Source organism: Chelonia mydas, chromosome 2 (assembly GCF_015237465.2).
Source record: "Chelonia mydas isolate rCheMyd1 chromosome 2, rCheMyd1.pri.v2, whole genome shotgun sequence".
NCBI lineage: Eukaryota > Metazoa > Chordata > Testudines > Cheloniidae > Chelonia > Chelonia mydas.
The window spans coordinates 125,562,223-125,585,285 of record NC_057850.1 but is presented as its reverse complement, the minus strand read 5'-3'; the positions used below and the strand labels follow the sequence as shown (position 1 = coordinate 125,585,285).

Sequence of the window (23,063 nt, the reverse complement as noted above, 5' to 3'; positions counted from 1 at the left end):
ACAAGAGAAGCGCTACCGTCGGCATAGTTGCCTCTTCACAAAAGCACTACGGCAGCACAGCTGCAGTAGTGCCCCCGCACCATTATACACGAAGACAAGTCCTAAGTTATCCCGTTCCTCTTCGGGACGGCACTCAAGCATGTACTTAAGTTTCATTATAATTAATGCTGAATGGGGCCCTTAATCTACGTTTTGTGTGGAGTAGTAGAAGAGCAATTGCTTGTTAGTCGTTCACTACTGGAAGGTGCACTGGAAATCCCCAGTTAGAACTGGTTGAATAATACAAAAATTGACTTGTGAATATTTTCACAAATGCACACACAGTGAGTTTGGTTCCCTGTTATTTGTGGGGTCAATATTATTCATTTTCATTCATGAAGAGGAGCACGAACCCTTAAAAGTCCAAACGCTTTAGCACACATAATTATTAGTCCAGAAATATGTTCTTTGTTATGAGCTATTTGTGATGGATTTGGAACTGCTCTGTAAAAATTTATTAATTCTATGTGTAGGCCTGGTTCTTGGGCTGTTTTCTGTAAGACTATATTGGTTTAACTCAACAGGAATCTGCCTGGGGAAAAAACGGTAGGAAGAAAAAGAATGGCTCAAAATAAGCTACCTCTCAGCAAACATGTAAGAGGTAAACAATACCTGGACCATTAACTTGAATGATTTTGCCTCCTTTCCAACCAATCCACAAAAATGGTTTTGATCAGAACTGGTAAAGGCCTATGAACACAAAAGGATGAAAGAACTCTGACAGGATTAAAAGGGCCTTCTCCCAAGAGAGAGGTGGTAGTTGCCCAGGGAAAGCAGACTGAGGCATACAATCCCACTGCAGGGTCTGAAGAAGTTAGCACTGCCTACATTACCATCTGGGGATGATAAGAGTCTGTGACATTTTTCACAGCCCTGAGCAATACAGTTAAGCTGATCTAACTTTGTAATGTAGACCAGCGCTAAGAAATCCACAGTGCTCTAGCTATGGTTAGGCATTCAACTGTCTTAGGTATTTTAGAAAATCCCACACTCTTAGCTGCTGCTATTACTCTGTAAAGGTTGCATGCTACTAAGCCCTGGCTGGCAGTTACTGATCGTGATGCTGTTGCCCTGTGATACTACAGTTATCAAAAAAACAGTTACTGTGCACATGTATCTTGGATGAAGTATTTCCCTATACTATAGCAGTGCGGTATTTCTCTGAAATACACTGAAACCTGTTTCTAGCACTTACTGAAAAACTGTCAGTCAAGCATCAAACAAACTTGTACTAAAATCAGTGATGATAGTGGCAGTATATTGGAGATGGCCCTTTCTACTCCTACTTCTCAGTGATATCTCAAATACCAATTATTTCCTATTCTAAGTACAGGGAAATAGTACATGTTCTAAGATACAGCTGTGTGGTAACTCTTGCAAATGTTGAGCTTTTAAGTTTGATCATAATATGATCTACTTTTGTTTCTATATGTGTCTAACGTACAACATTGGTATTTACATCAGTCCTCTACACCAAAACCATTCAGCGGTTGTTACTGATTATAGACACCTTGCGCACAGTTATGATGCCTTCCTGTGTGTCCTTCTGTGTCACAATGTCAAACACATCTGTTCCATCACCATCAATAATTCTGTATTCCATTTCTGCATTTTTCCCAGTGTCAGCATCAGTGGCTTTTACACTACCAATGGCAGTGCCAACTGGGGAAGATTCTGGAATGCGGAGGTGGATGGTGTCTACAAAGAAAAAGAAGCAGAACAAGTCAAGAGAGGCACAGCAAGTTTTAGAAACAGTGCATTATGATACAGTCTTTAATTACATTATCCTAGACTATTTGTTCTTCAAGAACTCTGCTTCATTCAGTACAGAGGGGAGAACAGGATTCTATTCCTGGCTCTGCCATCAACTTCCTAGGTTATGTTATGCAAATCTATATAAATGCATACAGACAAGGGGGACAAATCAAAGTGGTGCAGGCAAACTTAATTCTGACCTTTTCTAATGTGTGTGCTTGACTTTGCAACCTCAGTATTCTTTTAATGTAATATTACATAGTGTTGGTATTTTTCAGATACTAATAATCACTCTACTTCTGTATGACTAAATATACAAAATATTCAATCATGCTCCTTAGGATATGTATTTATTATAGATACAGAATATTCATTTTTCACATGTCCCACACTCATTTTATTTCACTTACTCCTGTGTCCATAGCTACAGACTTGGAAACTCACAAATGTAATTCTTTCCTTTGATTCATCAGAGGACTTTTTCCCTTAAAAGCGTCTATCTATTGCTCATTATCTAAACATTTCTATTCATTTTTAAAACATTAAAAATGATAGTATAATTTCATTGTTACACTTTACTTTATGCCTAATACTAAAAGGGCTGTAATAATAAAATACCCAATCGCTAAAATGACATTTAATTCTAAGACACAAAGTAGACCTATTTTGAAATCCTTATAATTGAGTGGCAAACACTTTTCAGATTCTAAATACTAAGGCTCATATCCTGATTGAGCTCCTTGAAGAAAGAACCATATTTAGTTAATTTTTAAATCTACTTTGACACCACAGAAAAATTAAAATAGAGTTATTACAATTTATTTGGTGAATAATGTAAAAATATTAATTTATACTTTTAAAGTGAATCAAATTGGCAATATGCTTGGTGCCTTCATTTTCATATTCTACTTATAAAATTTCACTGGCATAAATATTTGCAAAAAGCATATTTTAAAGCCAACTGCATAACTATTCACAGACACCAGTTTTTAAATTCTCACATGCATATATTTGCATGAGAAGTGCATTCACTTTCATTCTGTCAAGGAACAAAAAGAATCATCTGACTTCTCTGACCAATCACACATAAGTGATTGTTTGAAATTCAAGTATTTATCATCAGTCCATATGGTAAAAAAATCAAGAAGATATGCCAAATTAATCTGAATAGCAAACAAGTTCCAGGAAACTGCTCATGAACCTCCCATGAGAAAAAAAGGGTAGCTAGTTTTGTTAAATCAATTTTTATTGCAAATTATACATTCAGCACTACTGTTAAAATTGGATGCAACCCCCCCCCCCAAGTTTTCTTACTGATTTTGTACTACCTAAACTGTCTCAACAGCATTCCTACAGCTTTAGCAGAGCACTGACCAACAAACATGAAGGTAAAGCAATAAATAACCACAATGAAATAAAACAGAGTTTTACTATACAGTCTAGCATTCTGGGCCCTATCCATGCCATTAATGTATAAGTGTAGAAGAGGTCATTATCCTCATCTGCCAGGACCATGAGGAGGAAAAACCCTTTAGCCACATTGTGTGTTTAGAAGCATTTTTTTTTATAAAGGGAAATTTTAAAATTGATACAGATGCTGCTTTGACACTACCCTGCTTCAAAGAGGAAATCTAAGATAGTTACACTGTGTACTGGCTACCCATAAAAACCTTGTTTTCCAGTGGCTTTAGTTAACTAAGGAATGTTACCTCAATATTTCCTAGGCACTCTCTATGCTAAGCATGGTGAACTAGAGAGAATATTAAGGTTACATTATCTAAGGCAAAACTACTGTACAAAGAAAGGAGATGAACATGACGCCCACAAGATGGCGCATCCAGTAACACAGTGATGCCTTACATCATAGTGGGGCATGGATTCAGTATTGATGCAGAGGAGCTTGTTGATGAGATGCACCCTAATAAATTAGCAGCCCCACTTCCTGAAAACCTTTGGCTTTTCCATATGGGTCTCTCATGCAAATACAAACATTTCTTGAGAGATCTGAGAGGATCACAGTAGCAAGTACTTTAGCATTGTTTGTTTTGTCTGTATGTAGCTTATATTAATTAGTAATGGGGGAACCTCCAAGGTTTGGAGCTTCAGTTGAGGAAAGTATTCAAAAGTTCAGATGCTTATCCAAACCTGTTCAAATCTCATTCCACCCCTCACTAAAAACAAGTCCCTGGCTCTCTCCTATCCCTTAACCTTGTCCCATTTAGATCCAGTCTCCTTTTGCTCATACTGTTGCAGAATATATCAGAATTCTGAAATTGGAAAAAACTGACTTAGGCCCAGCAGACTAGAAATCTAGGTTCTGAGTGATTGTGGGATGGCGATGCGCCCCCAAGCAAGCAGGATCGTTAAGGGAGGCCAGTGGTGGACATGTTCTCCCAAAGAAAGGCATAAGAAGAATTGGGAAGGTCACTGGCAACCTTCTTTTGTCAATAAAGCTGCGGGAAGACCTAGGCAAGTCACTTGGTGGTTGTTCCTGATACTTAACAGAATGGTAGAAAGATTAAAATAGGGGTTGCAAGGGAAGAGGTGGACTCCTTTTGAGGAGATCCATATCAAGGAAAGTGTCTGGTTCATTGTGGGGATAGGACTGACGTTCAGGCTTATTCTTATTTGTAGGAACTAGCTTATCTCTCCCAGTTATTATATAATGTTTGCCCAATGTAATTTAAACTTTGACATATTGGCTTTCGACCGTACCCACTTAGTGAAAAACCATCACCCACCAAACCAGAGAAGACAGAACGCTAAGTCAAATTACATTTCTCATAGCTTCATGGGGTTTGGGGTATACCCTGTTACAGGATGCACAGTGGTGACCGAGTATTGTATCGCCGAAGTGCACTTAGTTCTGTTTATTAATATGTTTCTTGACATTCTTGCACCTCTGTGTTTTCAGCTCCATGATTTAGCTCATATTTATGTTGTCATTTTCATTACCCTTCTGTAATATTTAAATCTGTGTACTTTGATACATTAGTACATAATCTCTCTATAATCTGTTAATGGTTCAAAAATGACAACGAAATCCCACTGCTCATATTTATAAAATAAATATTTATTCAGTGCTGTGAGAGACCATGAGGAAAGACCATATGTCTCATAACATTTCACGAGACAGAACACATGAAGGGGAAGATTTAAGGGTGCCATGGCAACATTTAGTCTCATTTTCCATATTCTTAAGTGTTTAAAACAGATATAAAAGTTACTTCAATTTTTAATTTTATTTTTTTTTCAATGAATATAGATAGGTTGTAATTGTTTTTCATTTTAAAATTTGAAAATGCTTTATGGTGCATGAGAAACACTCCTTGAACTTTGTTCTGCACTGCCTTTAATACATAGAACACCATCCCCAAAGCCAGACTGTAAGGCAACTCCTTTGAATCCCTTTGCAACTCCACTTCTTAATGTTTATAATACATTGGCCAACAGATAATGGATCACTTGAAGGGCTATTTGGAATGGTGGCTGGGGTGAGGGAGATTAACAAGCTATTTGTGTATCATCCTCCTGACCTGGTCTATAGTACTTATATAACGCTCATCACCATCGTATCAGACCACTTCCCACCGTCTGTCTTTTTGTTGGTTTTGTCTTATAGTCTATTAACCAGTCTAAAGTTCTATTACTTGCTACACTGTGCTCAACCAGAACAACTTGGATTTAAATTACAGGGGGGAAGATCTGTGAACTGCACTAGCTTTGTGAGTCCAGAGAACTCAAACAAATTAACTTTGTTGTTTTTATCAGCTAGGATGATCCCAAAATAAAACTCCATTTCTGAATATAACTGAAGTTAGGGAAAGCGTGTGTATCAATCCAAACTTGACCCTTGTGGTCCCTTCTAACCTTATGATTCTATGCTTGTGACTTAAGCCCATTTCCTGAAAAACAACAGCAGCAGCTCAAAACCTAGTGTTACATGTCTGTCCAACAGTGAGTATCCTGCTCCCAAAGAGACAGTTATCTGCTTGTGGATGCTCCATGAGGAAAACTAGGCAAATTTTTGTAGCATAAGGGAGAGATTTACATATGTGCTTAAGGGATTTAGGAGCAAAAGACCCATTGAAAGTCACAAATCCCATCAATTTCTAAATTCAATTATGGAGATAGGAGCTGGCTAATGTAACTGAATTTATATTGGATATTCTTCCTGGTAAATAACACAGTGGGACCAGAGGTAGAATTGTCTAATTACACTTGCATCATCTTGTAACCAAACAGAATGAGCTTTAGCTAAAGTCTTAGTAGAAACTGATGTTTCCAACCATGAGATGAGCATTTGAGAAATTGTGCATGAGCTCTCTGAGAAATAGCCTGGGATTTGAGAGATGTTCATGTTTCTCTAAATGGTCCACAAAAAGATGCTCTTGCATAATGAGTTATCTGAAATGCAGCTGTTCATGGCATCATGGTTAGTCGTGTCAAAATCACAACCAAACCAACATGGTGGATTTGTCCACAGCTCTGAAATCAGTTCCCTAAGGGACACATTTACTAAAAGCTTAATTGAGCAGTTTATCAGTGAAACCTATTAATATCTAAATAAAACCTACATAATTTGCTGGGATATGACATGACAATATACCATCATCAAATACTGGTTAGTCATAACAATCAAAACACAGCAAAAAAAACTGAAGTTATGCGTTTCATTTTTCATAGTTCTCTAATTAATTCTTTATATTCTCTACTTGTAGCTGTTCTAGGATAAGACACCTTTTTTTCCCCATCACAAAATGCAATTTTTCCATGTCAAAAATCACAAGTGGATTGATATGCTGAAGTGGTATATGCTGACTCCAATCCTTGGTTGCACTTAAGTTACTTATGCCACTTTGCTGCCACAAAGTGACCCCAAAGCCACCTTAACTGGCCATTCCTCCAGCATCTGGTGATCCTCATGTTTCTACTCAACCTTCCTTCCTTCCAGATAGGAAAAGGGGTTTGGCCAGAGAATTCCAGCACATTGGTGTTCCCCATCTTCCAGAAGAGTTTCTTGCAGCTGTTATCAGGTTACTCTAATTTATACCCTGGGACCAGCACCTTTTTGGTCTAGGACTGGGTACCCTTTGTGCTCCCAACTGAGCTGCACCAAATGCCCTATGCCTCCTGCAGCTGATGGTTGAGCTCACTGGGTATTAACAGTGATCAGTGCCCTGAAGTATCCATAGTAAACACTCCATAACTGATATCAGTGTTGTCTTCACTGGTTTCAGAAAACAGATGTTTATCTAATAAATTTATGAATCTAGTGATACTGTCCAAATCATGAATCTGAAAATGTCTGATTAATATGACAGATTTATGATTTTAATTTCATTAACATAGTAAGAGACTGTCGCTTTCTTTAAGCTCATATACATATGATGAAGTCAAGAATCATTTTAATGTTTATTAACAAGTTTTAGATGTAATTTAAAGGTTTTTTTAAAAAATCAATACTACTTTAGTAGTGTCATGAATCTGGCAAGTTTTCAGTCAATTTCATGAACACTTTAAGATTTGTGTGTCTGTTGTAATTTACTCCATGTCTAACACAGCAGTGGCGGGTATCAGCAGAAAGAGAGGGGTAGCCATAAAAATATCCCCAACTGCAAAGTAATTCAGCAACAAATTAATTGCTATAGAGGAAGGGCCTTATAATTACTTCCATTTGAAGTCAATGGAAAGATACCCACTGACTTCTCTGGGAGTTGGATCAGGCCACAAGTGAATACAATGAATATAAAAGCTAAAAAGTCATAGGTATTCAATGAAGAATTCAGTTATAGCCATTCCATAAATTCCACTCAGACTATCAGGTCAACAGTCTGGCCCTTGCTTTTAAGAAAAAAAAAAGAGAGAGAGAGAGAAGAAGGAATAAACAGAAATAAGCAGCTGCATCTATATTTATTGTCTAAATACTGTATTAAATATAATTGCTGAAGACAATCTGTGAGGCTTTTGCCCTGCAGTTTACAGTGCAGACAGCACCTAAAATAGTCTTCGGCAGTAGTCTGCAAAACTGCCGAGACCAGCAGGATGTAATACTTTCACGCACAAAGCATCAGATGTGCCATGATCCTGTATGTACAATGTGCATCTACAGAGAAGTTAACATACCAAAAGAATTGCCGTGGAAAAGGGAAAGTAGATAGCAAGGGACAGGTGAGTGGCAAATTCTACCCAGGGGAAATAATTGTAAGTACCCAGAACTGTCTTTGATTTATCTATTTTGAATTTACAAATGAAGTTATTTCTCAATATAGTCACATGCTACTAAATATAAACAGTAAACAAATGGCTACATACTAACTGCAATGTTAGCAGAGAATTTAGAAAAATTCAGTGCATGTTATTTCATAATGAACATGCTGAAATCAGAGGTAAGGGCGCTGATTCTCCTGTGTCAGTAGAGAATTTAGATGCAATGCCTGCAATCTCAAAAGCAGGGGAGATTTGTCTGGACTGGCAGAAAAAAGGGGCAGTGGCTCCATTACGGGTTCCCTCTCCCTTGAGGGAGGGTCAGCAGGGGCTGGGAAGCAATCACCTGAGCTGGTGGGTGGGCAAAGTAGGGCTCAAGTAAGTAATTGGTCCCTGTGCATGATGGGGTGGGGAAGCCAAGATAATTCCTGGCTCCTCCTTGTGGCAGGTATTTAGTGCAGGCACTGATTGCAGAGGGGATACAGTTCCCTAATCAGCAGGAGTTGGAAGTGAACTTAAGGGAAGACTTTCCATGAAGAAGCTGGAGAACTGAACTGGGGCTCCTAACATCTGGCACAATGAGGCGACACCCATCTTTCACGAGCCCAACCATTGAGTGCCAACAACAGGTTGGGAACAAGCTGTGGAAGGTGGGGGGACAAATGACAGTCCTGCATGAGGTGCAAATGATTAAGGAAGGAATCATGACCTCCACGGTACAAGTTATTGCTGGACAGTTCCCAGAGGAGTGAAGCTAATAAAGTTGTGGCCTAATTAAAACACATCACTTGCATCTCGTCTTTCTTCCTGTGTGTCCAAGACAATTACACACTGCCTGTTATTTGAACTTGTTGAAGTCAGAGATGTCGGGCCTGACTCTCCTCTGTTGTACACCAGTGCAAGTCAGGAATAACATAATTGAAGTCAATGGAGTTGCATCAGGATAAAAGTAGTGGGAGAGAAGAAGGATGGGAACTATTTGCTGTTACAGAATCTTGGGCACTCCATAAATGTTCTGGCTGCAATATATGCAAAATGTTTTAAATAGATAGTAAAATGTTCACCTACGTAAACCATCCTACCAATCGGAATTTTCAATTAATATTCTAACAAGTTTGCAATATGAAAGAATCTAACAATTCCAGGTTACAAAAATAGAGGCGAATAATGGTTTCCTATTCTAGTTTGAGACTATGAAGGCTTGAAAGCTGTAATATCACAAAAAAGGTTAAAAAGCAGTATAAAGTGCTTTGATAAATTTAAGCTGTCAAAAACAGTGATGTTAAATGCCATTCACATTCACTTTGGGAGGTTCTCTGCGTATCAGCTTTTTAGAGCACTGTGTCTATACAAATACAGATCTGTTTGGATTTCCTCAGGTAATTCCTCCCCAGAGTTGGGGTCTTCATGATTAAATGTTTAAGCAGGGACTACAGTGCACCTATTTCCTCCTTGCTAAAATTAATACATGTTTTGTTTTCCAGTAAGAATTAAAAAAATTTAATCTATAGGTAACTGGAAAGAAAGAATTGCTCTAATGCTCTTATGATCCTGCCCCACTCCCACAAATAATCCTGAAAGGTATCCCAGGTTTCCTTTTGTTCTATATGATCATGTAACCATTTCCCTGAACAAAGGACTACTGTAACATTTAATTTTCTACTTTAATAACAGTGAATAAATCTGTACATAAGCCTTTTGTTCATGTGTGCTCCATAATCTAGATTTACTTTAAATTAAACCAGATGGCGATTGCTTAACTCTTTAATTCTGAAGCTTTTGTAGTGCAGGAGGACTATTAAATGTAGCTTACTCTGGGGGAATCGCGGTGGATTGTCGTTGACATCAGTCAGTGTGATGTTCACCGTAGTGGTCCCTGATAATCCACCCATCTGGCCTCCCATGTCTTTTGCCTGGATAACTACTTGGTACTGCTCCCTGTTTTCTCTGTTCATGTTTGGCAAAGCAGTCCTGATGATGCCTTTAGGAAAACATGTAAGCAACTGTTATCCATCCCTGCATTTCTGACATGCACAGTATCACGAGACTGAGTTTTTTCAATGAGTCTTTAAAACATATTTTTCAAGCGTGCATCCACTATCAGTGCAATCCAATTATCTGTGTATCTCTGTGAAGAGTTTTCATTACAGCTTCTCTCTTTCTATGTACAATGATAGAAACAAAAACATTAGTACTATATTACAACTTTCTCATTCCTACCCAAAACAATACATGTAACTTATGCTTTATTTAGATAGCTGTAATATAGATGGTTTTCACCTTTATTACAAGGATTGTAAGTTACTGAAACACAGCAAGTAAGAAACGTTGTAGCCCTTCACTGCTTGGCTTTGTACAAATCTGCCCTATTTTTGGTGCATTTTCTAGAAGAAAGAAAACTACTACGCTTGTGGTGGACGAAAACAATATCAATTTCCTGACCTGTTTCTGGCTCCACAGAGAAATATGGCTGTCCCTGAAGTATGCTGTAGATGACACGGGCACTGTTTCCATATGAAGGGTCATCGGCATCAGTAGCTGTGACTTGCACCACAGAAGTACCTGAAGTATCCAAATTCAGCTTAGTTCTGCATGGCACCAGAAGGAGGAGCAAAAGCACTAGTTTTCATTCAAGTAACCCCGTTGAAATCTTCATTGACTCCTGCATCACAGGGACCTGTTTGTCTATCTACATATAAACTTGTGGTCAATTAAAAAAATGTATTTACTTATTCAAGTTATAGGATCTAGTACTAAGCAGTTTGGAAGCTGTTTCCTTAAATCTGAATAGAAGATCAGAACCAAGTTAGTAAAGTCAAACCAGAACAGCAGCAGAGTTTAATGCATATCCTTACATGATTATTATTGGCTAATAACCATTGTTTTCTTTTAGGTTTTTGAATATAAACAAGTGTCTGTGTTTCAATGACACCAGATTGTCTCATAAATCTTTCTGTGCACTGATGGCAATGCATTATACAAAGATCCAGGAATGTTAAAGGGACAGCAGATTGAATAGTTCACCTAGATCTGCACTTCTCGCCCTGGTGGGAAGAAGGAGATATAAGCACCATTGCCTCTCCACTCTAAAGGGAAAAACAAATATATATTACATAAAACATGCATATTTACCTAAAAGATATATTTTGAAATGTCTTAATCTTCTACACTTCATGGAATAGCATGGCTACTTCAAACTTTTCTGTGAAATAATCCCTCCCCAAACCCTTCAAGCATCCTCACTATTATTTCTTTTTGTAGCACTGCAGAGTCTCCATCCAGTTGAAGTCCAAATTATGGCACTTACAGTGATGGGGAGTATCATGATTGTTTCCTATGTATTGTAGCTCCATATACTGCACACACATACATACTTTTGCTTCTCTTATTGTGTATTTAAAAAGTCATCTATCACCATGGGATCTGCCCATTTGGCTAGCCATTGGACTTCTTGGGGACAGGAAGTCCTTCAGATACATTTCTTCTCTTGTTCCAGTTATCTTCCCTCTCCTGAATACCCTTCACCACATCACTGCATAATATTGACACCTGTGACAACAGCAACCAGAATCAGTTTTCTGTACTTTTAATCTGATCTACATTAACCACTGACCCTAAAAGCAATTGTCATGGCAGGATGTATGGGATAAAGGCTACACTGTTACTTTGCTTGAAGCAGGATTCTCTAAAGGTGCTAAGCACTCTGGTCCTGACCTAGCAAATTACTTCAGCACATGATTAACTTTAAGCATGTGAGTAGTCCTGCTCATGGAACTATATATATGCTGAATGTTAAGCACATCCATAAGTGCTTTATTGGACCAGAGCTAGAAAGCTCAGCATCATGCAGAATTCAGTCCCTACAGAGCAAACAAGAAATGACTAAGTAAGGGGTGCCTCTAAATTAAGGCAAGAGCATGTCAGGAGGACAGGAGGGTGTTTCCTGCTTTTTTATGTTGATGTTCATATGAACAATTAAAATAGAATGCAGAATTCATTTAAGAAAATGGTATTGGGAATAGAAATCATAGAAAAAATGGCTGCACATGGAGACTGGACAAACACAAGACAAACATCTAGAATACCTTCTCCTATACTAATGATTGCTAAAGGCCATGTCCACATGAGGCAGAAAACGTAAAATCTATTATATGTCAAAGCATTTTCTAATCTACAGATTTCCTTAGTGACACTGAAAAACCATCTTGGGAACTGATAACAGGTTATGCTGTTCTTTTAGGGAAGGTACATTTTTAACTCTGTAAATTAAGAAGGGAGCCACATGTGCATCTCGATGATGGAAGGCATCAGACCAGAGACTGACTCAGCTGTGTGTGACACTATTACAGATTTTGGCACAGAGTAGATTTTGAGGGGTACAGTGCTCATAATGTTTGCTACGGTTTCTGAAATTAAGTTTTGAGACTCTGATCCTACAACGTATTGTGTGTGGATGGACTTCTGAATCTGCATGCAACAAATCGCAGGATCAGGGTTTACCTTCCTGATCCCAAACAGCATAGGTGTGGAGTATAGCACATCCAAGGCAAAGCTAAACAATGATGAGCACTATAGCATTAATGAAAGTGACACATTAATGAGGAGAAGGAGTCAAGCCTCAAAGGCAATGCATAGCTAAGTTCCTGATTAGCATGATGAAGGTTTCTCTTTAGACCATGTCTCCTGAGATATACTCATTCTCTGCCCTGGCCCTGCTTTCTTTCTTACCCTGTGCATTCACAAAGAAGGGAGTGGTCGCAAAGGGGCTTGACATGTATTACCACCAAGCATGGAAGCTGGGGGAGCACAACTTTGCACTCCTCCATACACATCAGAACAACTTGCAAGATCAGTTTATAGACTTACTAGCTGAATTATCTCCCTTTCCTTTTAAGTGCTGAGTGAAATTGGAGGGGCTTATATATATACATATGCTTTATACAGACCAATTAGCAGCATTTATTAAAAGGAATTCAAATGTGTTGCAATTGGATTGTCTTTCTGTTTCTACCAAAACTAAATATATCTATCAGTTCTCTCTGGAGGAAAAATTGGAGAATATACTTATAATTTCTGAATCCTTAGCAGAACTGGACCTTCGAGTGTTATTTGATTGAATTTTGAAGGGTAATAAGACTCTGGATATTGGATAATATTTCTTCCTCCTATCTGAGGATGTATTTTTATTTTGTTTTATGGTATGAATGCTGATGAGAGGATTAAGTTAACAGACATTGAAAGTTACAGTAAAAAATTGTCCGCTTCCCTTTCTCCATTTTTCTTTTCAATAGCATGTGAATACTCTACATACCTCTTCATGGTTTTGCACCCTTAATGAAAGTTGATGCTCAGTGTTCTCTTACATATAAAAGCAATTTAGCGAAACAATCTGAAGAATTATGCCCTTCCTTATAATCAATATTTTAAAAAGTTACAGAGCAACCTTAAAAATGTAGAAGTACAGATATTTGAAATTGCCAGCTTGCTTTACATTTTTGCTTCTAAAGAAATAGAGCTTTCTATTTAATAGGACATTTATTGCTTTAAATTCCATTTTTGATTATTTGCTGTTAGATTATTTGTTAACTCTGAACAGCTTGTTGTAAACGTTTAAAAAGTCAAGAATGCATGCCTTTTTGAAAGACAAGTTTTAGTTAAACATCAGTTTTTTGGCTCAGGACAGGACTAAATGGGGAAATGCTGTGGCCTGTATTATACAGGAGGTCAGACTAGATCAGAAGTTGTCAAGCTGTGGTCCGAGCTCCATTCAGGTGTTCCATGGATAGTTCCCTCTAAGGTGCATGCCTGGGCGGCCGCACACAACAGAATGAAGGGCCACCCACCTAAGTAGTGGAGCCACGCCGGTGGGGCTCCACTAATCAGGTGCCTGGACCCTGGAGAAGACGCACATGTAAGGTGAGGTGGTGGCCTTGGGGGGAATAGAGGGTAGGTGGGAGGGGGCAGTGGGGTGGTGAAGAGGGGATGGGGGAATTTGGGATGTGAAGAGCTGTGGGATGTCCTGAGGTGACTTTCCCCAGCTCCAGGGCTGCAGCTGCCAGGGAGAGAGATGGCCTTCTTTCCCAGCCCCAGCTCAGGGGCTGCTGCAGTGGGGGAGAGAGGGCACATCCATCGCATTAAAAAGGTAAGACTACTGATATTAAAATATGAGTTGTGTGCTTTTATTTGTAGAAGAAAAATGTTAATTATTAAGATTTTTTTTATATAGCGCTTTTATCCAAAGTGCTTTACAATAGTTAGCTAACGGTATTAACAACATTTCGAAAGATAATTAAGTGGTCCGCTGAGACCCTCACCAAGTTTCAAGTGGTCTGCAAAAAAAAAAAAGTTTGAGAACCACTGGACTAGATAATCTATTGGTCCCTTGTTTTTTGTTTGTTTGTTTGTTTGTTTTTAAATCTATGCATTTATTTCTTTTCTTCTGGATCTTATAGCATGCCTTTCTGAGAGCTATGCTCCACCAGTTGTGTTTCACAAGGTGCACAAACAACATATGACTCCATTTTCATTTGAAACCACACCACACTAAGCATGGAATAAATAATTTTGGATACATTCCCTCTACCTCGGTCACCTCCATACCTGTAATGACCACCGTTGCAAAGTGTCCCCTGTGCAGTTTCACAAGGTAAATCTATGCTGCAACTCTGAGCAAGTGTCCCGATCCAAGTAGACAGATTTGTGCTGTAAAAACAGCAGCGTGGATGTTATGGCACCAGCTGAGGATTGGACGGGCTTGAGAGCCTGAGATGCCGCTCCAGCCGTAATGTCCACATTGCTATTTTTTGCACATTGGCTTGAACCGAGCTAGCACAAGTCTGTCTACTCAGGCTGGAAAGCATATTCCCAGCTGCAGTGTAGACACACACACACATGCTCCTTCTGAAGGCTACAGATTTGATCCTGTTCCCACTGAAACCAATGGGAGCAGGCTTGAGCTCTGCATCAAGTCTCTCATTACCAGATAGTGTCATGCTGAGGGCAATGTGGAGCCACATCACCTGCGGTGGGGTGGAGGGCAGGTTTGGTGAGGGATTGTACCATCTTATTGGATGGTGCAGCCTGTTTCCCTTTGTCCACCCGGCCAGCTGCTATGTGGTGGTTGGGGGGAAAAGCATGGACCCTGTTAAACTTGTTAGACTTGTGCCTCCTTTAGATGTAGGAGATACTGCTGGGGGTCTGGCCCTTGCACAGGGGTGGTGGCAGGGGGCATAAAAGTAAAGTAAAGCTCCTTGCACCCTCTCCATGCACCACACAGGGATCTGACATAATCTTACCTACAATAGGGACCCTGTGATTAACCAAACAGAAAAAAAAGACTAAATTTACACAATATACTCCCAATGAATAATTCTACCAGCTCAAGTTATGATTTGTTCTACCCTGCAGCCTTATTGCCTTCTATTTTGCGATGCTGAATTGCATGAGTGTCTAATCAGCCCCCAAAATTAATTTGTACAGATCAATTTGAATGTGTTAGCTGCTTTCCTTTACATTTCATCATCACATTTAACCACTTTTGAAACAAAACCCTCTTTCAAGCCATTCAAGGTATGTAAAAGTGGACCTTGACTGCCCTTTCCAACATTACCTTGCCATTACCTGTCTGCAAATTATAGTTACCTCTTAAGAAACCATTTGTTTCCCATCTGGTAGCCAATTTTTAATCCATTTCAATAGCTTTCCCATGTACCAGTCTTTATACATCAAATCTTTGTGGATCAGTCTTTTGTGGGAATAGTATCAAAAGCTTTTCTGAAATGCAAGCGAAACGATTGCACATCCTTTGCTTCCCTTTTGTTTGCCAATTCAGTAATGTACTGAAAAATACTGAAACAAATTCATCAGACCTCTTAGTGTTGCACAGTCTTTCATCAGTGTTTCCATTTTAAAATGAAGTCAACTTAGGTAACCCGGGAAAACGGGTTGCATTTTTGATATTCCATGATATGTTACACCATTTTAGATGGGTAAGTATCTCATGGCATTACTGAAATAAATAGCAGATCTATTTCTCTTCCTCTTTACGCCTGGTATAAATCAGGAATAACTATCAAATTAATGGAAAATTTGTGATAGAGAAGAATCATGTCCAGTGCACTTAAAAGATACTTCCTGGTGAAAGAAGAACTGTAAATACTCTGCTCTATGCAGCCCTCAAGTTAAATTCTGTCCCTTGGATGTACATACACAACTTCTGATGAAATTGGTAGGAGGCAGAGCTACATGTTGAGAGCAAACTTTGACTTTTGTGTTATAAAGCTGAGAATACCATTGTATGGTAGAACATAAAAGGACCAAAATTCACTAAACACACTCCAACTACTCTGTAAATAGACCAAAGTAGCTGGAGTGTACTGGTGAATCTGGTACATTATAAATAATTTATAGAACAATTGCATTAATCCAGTTTTACCCTGCAATAACTACACATTGTATGCCATACAGTGGAGTAATGCATTGCTGAATCAGGCCAATAGCGTTTACATAATATAACTAAACAGCCAGCTTCTAGAATATTGTAGCTCTCGGAAGGCATGGCTGAAAATAATTGTAATGATACCTTTTGAACATCTCTAAAGTCTGACCTAAACTGGGTATAATAATATTAATACACTTCACAATTTATGCTGCTTTCCATGTAAGCATCTTAAAACACTTTACAACTATTCATGAATTTAACCTTTAAATTAGGTAAGGATCAGACAGGATAATTAACAAGAAGAAAGTTGTATAGGAAATGCATGGCAGAGCTTGGATGAGAACTCAGACCGTCTCCCTCCGAGTTTTGTGCATTAACTACACACTAAGCTCCCTTCTGCTGGCATATCTATACAAACAGCATGCTGAAATAGCAGAAATCTATCTGCTGTTTCTAGAGAAAAAGAGGGGAAATAATTGCATATGCTTTCCAGTTTGTTAATTTTTGAAATGTGAGTGCTATATTACATGCAGCAAATTAAATGGAGAGGAGATAGACTCAGTGAAAGTAATGTCAGAAAGAGCGTCTAGATACCTGGCATTCCAATAAGTGAGGAAAAAGGTGCTGGAGACAAGCATAGCACTCGAGACTGTGTAAATCTTTGTGGGTGGCCTTTCAAAAAATAACATAATAATCATTATTCCTTGGATTTTTCTGCTACTGACTGTAGATTTTATTTTATTTTAGTGTGCAGTGGATTGAAATAGTGTTTGATAAGAAATACGAGGATGCAATGTAATCATATGAGCCATTAAACCTGTCATTCTGAGATTCTAGCTGAGCAGATGTGGGAGGGTTTTGCTGGAGAATTAGCACGAAGAAGTATAGAAAAAATAAAAATAAAAATATCCAAAGTGGTAGCATGGTAAGTGACTGAAATAAGAAGGAAGTGTTATAGAAAACAATTATTGCTATGATATTTTAGCAGTGAGAAAAGGGGACATATCATACTAATGAGAGAGTGAACAAATGCCTGGGGAGCAAGTAGAGCAGTGGCAGCTATAAATAGTCCTGATTGTTCTTCTGAAGAAAAAGACAAAAGGAAAACTATGTCTAAAGATGACAGGCTAACTGTGGGATGGCCAAGTTGCAGTCCACATGTAAACCCAGAGGGAGGTTACACCTTTATGAAGTGCACATTGATATCCATAATGCAGGAAGGCAGAATAGATTAGAGGGCTAGAAGAACAACTAGGAAGGATGATAGCCATCAAAGATGCGAAGAAAATCATAGCCTGGGGAATTCATAGGCTGTGCTGCTAAACCCTGAAGATATGAAGTGAGAACACTGAGGGAGTGATTAAAGGACAGAATTCCTAGGCTGGAAGAGATGAATAGAGAAGCATAATTGAAAGGAAAGAAAGCATGAGATCATAACAGGAATCATAACAGGTTTAAAGTCAGAAACATCTATTCTTGTCTGAAGGATATTAGCAGAGAGTCCAGAGGAAAAAGTACTGGGAAGAAAATTGATTTATCTGCAGCCATGAGAAGAAACCCTTGGTGAAACATGAGGAACACCAAGAAGACAGGAAAGAACAAAGAAGAAAGTTATAAGTGGTAATCCTTTGGGACTCAGTGAGGAAAAGAATGAAGGAAGAGGATATGTACAGTAATCTACATAAAGCGGGCAGCCTTACTGGGCTACTGACCTAAATTCAGGGTCCTCATCTTTGCCCATGACCTGCACAGAGGAAAAATGAACAAAGTAATAAGGGTCATGAACAAGAGACTAAAGTAGATAATACCGCAGAGTGACATTCTCAGAAGCAGAATCCCTAAATGCACGAGGAACGCACTAGCTACTACCCCCAACCTAAGGAAGAGCAGCATATTGCTGCACTCATGTTCAGGGAGCTCCACCGTTGGATATACTGAGGGAATAATCCTGAGTCCTTTCCTATGCTCTTTGGAGTATTTCATGATCAAAGGGATACTAGGAGGGAACCGTCCCTGTACTCCAGGGATAGGGTGACCAAATAACAAGTGTGAAAAATTGGGACACCTTTTTTTTTTTCCAGGGGAGGTGGAAGGAAAGGGAAATAATTGCCTATATAAGACAAAGCCCCTAATATCGGGATGGTCCCGATAATATTGGGACATCTGGTCTCCCTATCCAGGGAGAACAAGGATTTTAACTATGTCTTCCTGCTGCCTCTTCCACCCTTTTCCTCCTTGTGCACTCAAGGAGCTGCTGGGCACATAGATGGCCTTCTTTGAAGAATGCAGACTGTTTGATAATGACACTCTTCACTTGTGCAAATTGTGGAAAATCATGTGGGCTAAAACCTTGAAAAGCTTTTTTTGCAGGATAGGGAATGGAACATGAAATCTTGGTAAAATGTTAGAACTAAAAAAAATAAAAAGATGTACCCAATAGTTCAGGCAAAACTGTCAGAGGAAACTGCAGAACAGTTATTGGTTATTTTTAAGAATTCTTGGAAAAGAGATGAGAAACCTTATGGAGAAATTCTGTAGATTTTAATAGGGCTGAATGCCATAGGAATCCATAGAACACTAGAAACTTCCTCATTAAATTCTATCAGATGCTTAACAGAGCCTATAGAAAGGATATGATTTTCTATTAAATTGTAGAGGACTTCTCATGAAGGACAATTATTCCAGAAACAGGGTAAAAAGATACTATGTGATATTATGGTTATGGCTGAGATGGCACTTTCAGCCTAGGTTCAATGGTTTGTAACTTTATTTGGGAAAAAAAAACATGGACCTTATTCTTCCCAGTGCTTAAAGGGGTCTGAAAAAAAAAGGGGGTAAAGACAAATCTGGAAACGGCAGCTCTGGTAAGGCAATTATTAAAGTGCACCCCTCAGACATGGGGCTCAATTTTTATTTTATTTTTTTTAAATTCTATTTTATTTATTTATGTATTGGCTCTGTGACCCACTCCCTATTTTAAGCACTTTCACCTTGCATAATTTTTATGTTTGTGCTAAATGGGCATAAAATGCTACTGTTGTGGGTTGAGTTAAACCTCCTTTAAACTGATGGTTGTCACATCTGCCTTTCATTATGGATACATGTAAGAAACAATTAAGCTTCTTTATGGAACCAAACAGAAGAAACAATAGCAGCCTTCATCCAAAACATAGGTAACTGCAAGACATGTAAGAAAAGGGTTTTGCCTGGATATTGTTTGGTGCTCTGTGCCTGTCTCTGAGAGAGAAGCAGGAGAAACAGCATAGAAGCTGAGAGGGAAATAGAAGAAACCCAAGGACACAGCCAGAACGAGAAGTGGGAACACTGCAGAAATGCCCGGAGAGAGCTTTTGGGCTAGGTATTAACCAGCCAGACGCTTGGAACTGTGCAAAAAGAAACTCTTCTGCTGTTTAATTCCTGCTCTGTTCAGGGAAACAAGATACTCTGTAGATTCTTAGTAAATAAGCACAACTTCATCAACATCAGATTCTCCTCCTTAATGAAACAAACCACAAATTTTGGCTAAGTACTTGGGTTAAAAAGGGGTAGCACTATTACCATGAATATGAATGCAAAATTCTGATTTGGCAGCATTTTACATCCACTTTGCACAGGTATATATGACTTGACAAGTAAAGCATTGAAATGTCAGGCCCTATGCTTTCAGCTGAAAAATCTTATGCATTATTTCAGCCTGTTAGAAAATTCCCCTTGAATTTGGAGATTATGCTTATGACCCAATTTTGATTTATACTGTCTGGAGCCTAGAAAAAGTCCTGCTGGCAACTCACAAACCGAAAAAAGTCTACATTTGTGAAATAAAGTTGTTCACAGTTAATTGTTTGACTAGCTGATATAACCAAGTTAAAACAGTAGTCCAAATTCTGCTCTTTACTCAGAATTTAGTCCTATTAACTTCAGTAGGACTACTTGTGTAAGTAAAAGGGGCAGGATTTGATCCACTATACTTGGAATACACAAATTTTGCTTTCTGTGATAACTAGCTCATCTTTTAGATATCCAGGTATATAGGTTTTATCCATCCACCTTCAACATTTGCACTGGATTGAGCCGAGCAGATGCATTAGTCTCTTTTTGCAGTGCAGTGGTCTCAAAGGTTGTTTACTTGGTGACATGAAGTACATACTGGCACCTACAGACCCAGAGAGTTCAAAACTTTGAACTGAATGTGAGGTCTAATGATTGCACATGAAGATACAAGTCATGAATATCTCAGATGCATTTACACAAATGGGTCTTTTTTGTAATTGAGAATGGGATAATAAGAGCCAAAAGGTTGAAACTGAACATGGAATCATTCACAATAGGAAAATACTTTAAATTAAGGCATTGAATCGCTTTCATTAAATGTATCCAAAAATAGTTTATATACAGCCTAGTGGGATGTCTTTTAGAGAAAGATTTTGAGGATGGGACTGATGGTCTGAGATGGCTTTTCCAATCCCAGCTCCTGTCATATGCCTCCCTTTCCAAATGATACAGAACTTTCTGTCAGAATCATCTCCTTAATTGAAGCTGCATGACATTTGCTGAGACTTATGGTACCAGAAAAGCTATAATTTATATATAGTCAATGTTATTTTTGTGTTCCATTTTAAAAACACTGAAGCTAGATAACCTTGTTGTGATCCCTTCATTATTCAGACTAGTTTTGTAGGGTCCCAATTAGGGCTGTCAATTAATCGCAGTTAACTCACACGATTAACTAAAAAAAAATTAATCATGATTAAAAAATTATTCATGATTAATCACAATTTTAATCGCACTATTAAACAGTAGAATACCAATTGAAATTTATTAAATATGGTAAGTGTTTTTCTACATTTTCATAAATATTGTATTCTCTGTTGTAATTTAAATCAAAGTGTATATTACTCTTGATTACAAATAGTTGCACTATAAAAATAATAAACAAAAGAAATAGTATTTTTCAATTCACCTCATACAAGTACTGTAGTGCAATCTCTTGGTCATGAAAGTGCAACTTACAAATGCAGATTTTTTTTATTACATAACTGCACTCAAAAACAGAACAATGTAAAACTTCAGTGCATACAAGCCCACTTAGTCCTACTTCTTGTTCAGCCAAATGCTAAGACCAACAAGTTTGTTTACATTTACAGGAGATAATGCTGCCATTTTCTTATGTACAATGTCACCAGAAAGTGAGAACAGGCATTTAGTTGTATGGCACTTTTGTAGACAGCATTGCAAATATGGTAAACATTTGTATGCCCCTCCATGCTTTGGCCACCATTCCAGAGGACATGCTTCCATGCTGATGATGCTCATTAAAAAAAAAGTGTTAATTACATTTGTGATTGAACTCCTTGGGGGAGAATTGTATGTCCCCTGCTCTGTTTTACCCGCATTCCCCATATGTTTCATGTTATAGCAGCCTCAGATGATGACCCAGGACATGATGTTCATTTAAGAACACTTTCACTGCAGATTTGACAAAATACAAAGAAGGTACCAATGTGAGATTTCGAAAGATAGCTACAGAACTCCACCCAAGGTTTAAGAATCCAAAATCTGAGTGGGATGAAGTGCGGCGCATGCTTTCAAAAGTCTTAAAAGAGCAACATTCCAATGAGGAAATTACAGAACCCGAACCACCAAAAAAGAAAATCAACCTTCTGCTGGTGGCATCTGACTCAGATGACGAAAATAAACATGCATCGGTCCACACTGCTTTGGATTGTTATTGAGCAGAACCCATCATCAGCATGGATGCATGTCCCCTGGAATGGTGGTTCAAGCATGAAGGGACACATGAATCTTTAACGCATCTGGCACGTAAATACCTTGTGATGCTGGCTACAACAGTGCCATGACAATGCCTGTTGTCATTTTCAGGAGACATTATAAACAAGATTAGGGCAGCATTATCTTTTGCAAATGTAAACAAACCTGTTTTTTTGAGTGATTGGCTGAACAAGAAGTAGGACTGAGTGGACTTGTAGGCTCTAAAGCTTTACATTGTTTTATTTTTGAATGCAGTTATTTTTTGTACATAATTCTACATTTGTAAGTTCAACTTTCATGATAAAGAGATTGCTCTACAGTACTTGTATTAGGTGAATTGAAAAATACTATTTCTTTTGTTTTTATTTACAGTGCAAGTACTTGTTATCAAAAATAAATATAAAGTAAGCTCTGTACACTTTGTATTCTATGTTGTAATTGAAATCAATATATTTGAAAATGTAGAAAACATCCAAAATATTTAAATAAATGGTATTTTATCACTGTTTAACAGTGTGATCAATTCCATGATTAATCATGATTAATTTTTTAAATCGCTTGACAGCTCTAATCCCAATATAACCCTGTGCAGTGCCTTCCCAGATAATGCATTACCATTTTTTAAAATAAACTTTGCTTGGTTAATGTTGAAACTTTGAGATGATGGAAGGTTTAGACTACGTGGTAGATGCATCTAGTTAACAATGCAGTTAACAGGATGATGCTCCCACATAGTTCTGTAAAGTTCTCTGGGGGTTCTTATCTTCTAGTGTCCATGTCTTCTTCTGTTGATTGTAAATACTAATCAGGGTCAGTGAGGTCTCTCAAAACATTATATGATATACTTGTAAGT

At 38.3% G+C, this 23,063-nt stretch overlaps 1 protein-coding gene across 5 annotated transcripts in view; it reads right to left on the bottom strand.

Annotated features, from left to right (window-relative positions):
- Positions 1–23,063, bottom strand: part of CDH10 (cadherin 10) — a 152,422-nt gene that overhangs the window by 35,113 nt on the left and 94,246 nt on the right. For all 5 annotated transcript variants that reach the window (XM_037893297.2, XM_043540225.1, XM_043540224.1 and 2 more), the window contains 3 exons: positions 10,444–10,563; positions 9,815–9,982; positions 1,550–1,737 (listed from right to left, as the gene is read on the bottom strand). In XM_037893297.2, the coding sequence (XP_037749225.1) occupies positions 1,550–1,737; positions 9,815–9,982; positions 10,444–10,563 (476 nt within the window). The remainder of the gene's footprint in view (positions 1–1,549; positions 1,738–9,814; positions 9,983–10,443; positions 10,564–23,063) is intronic.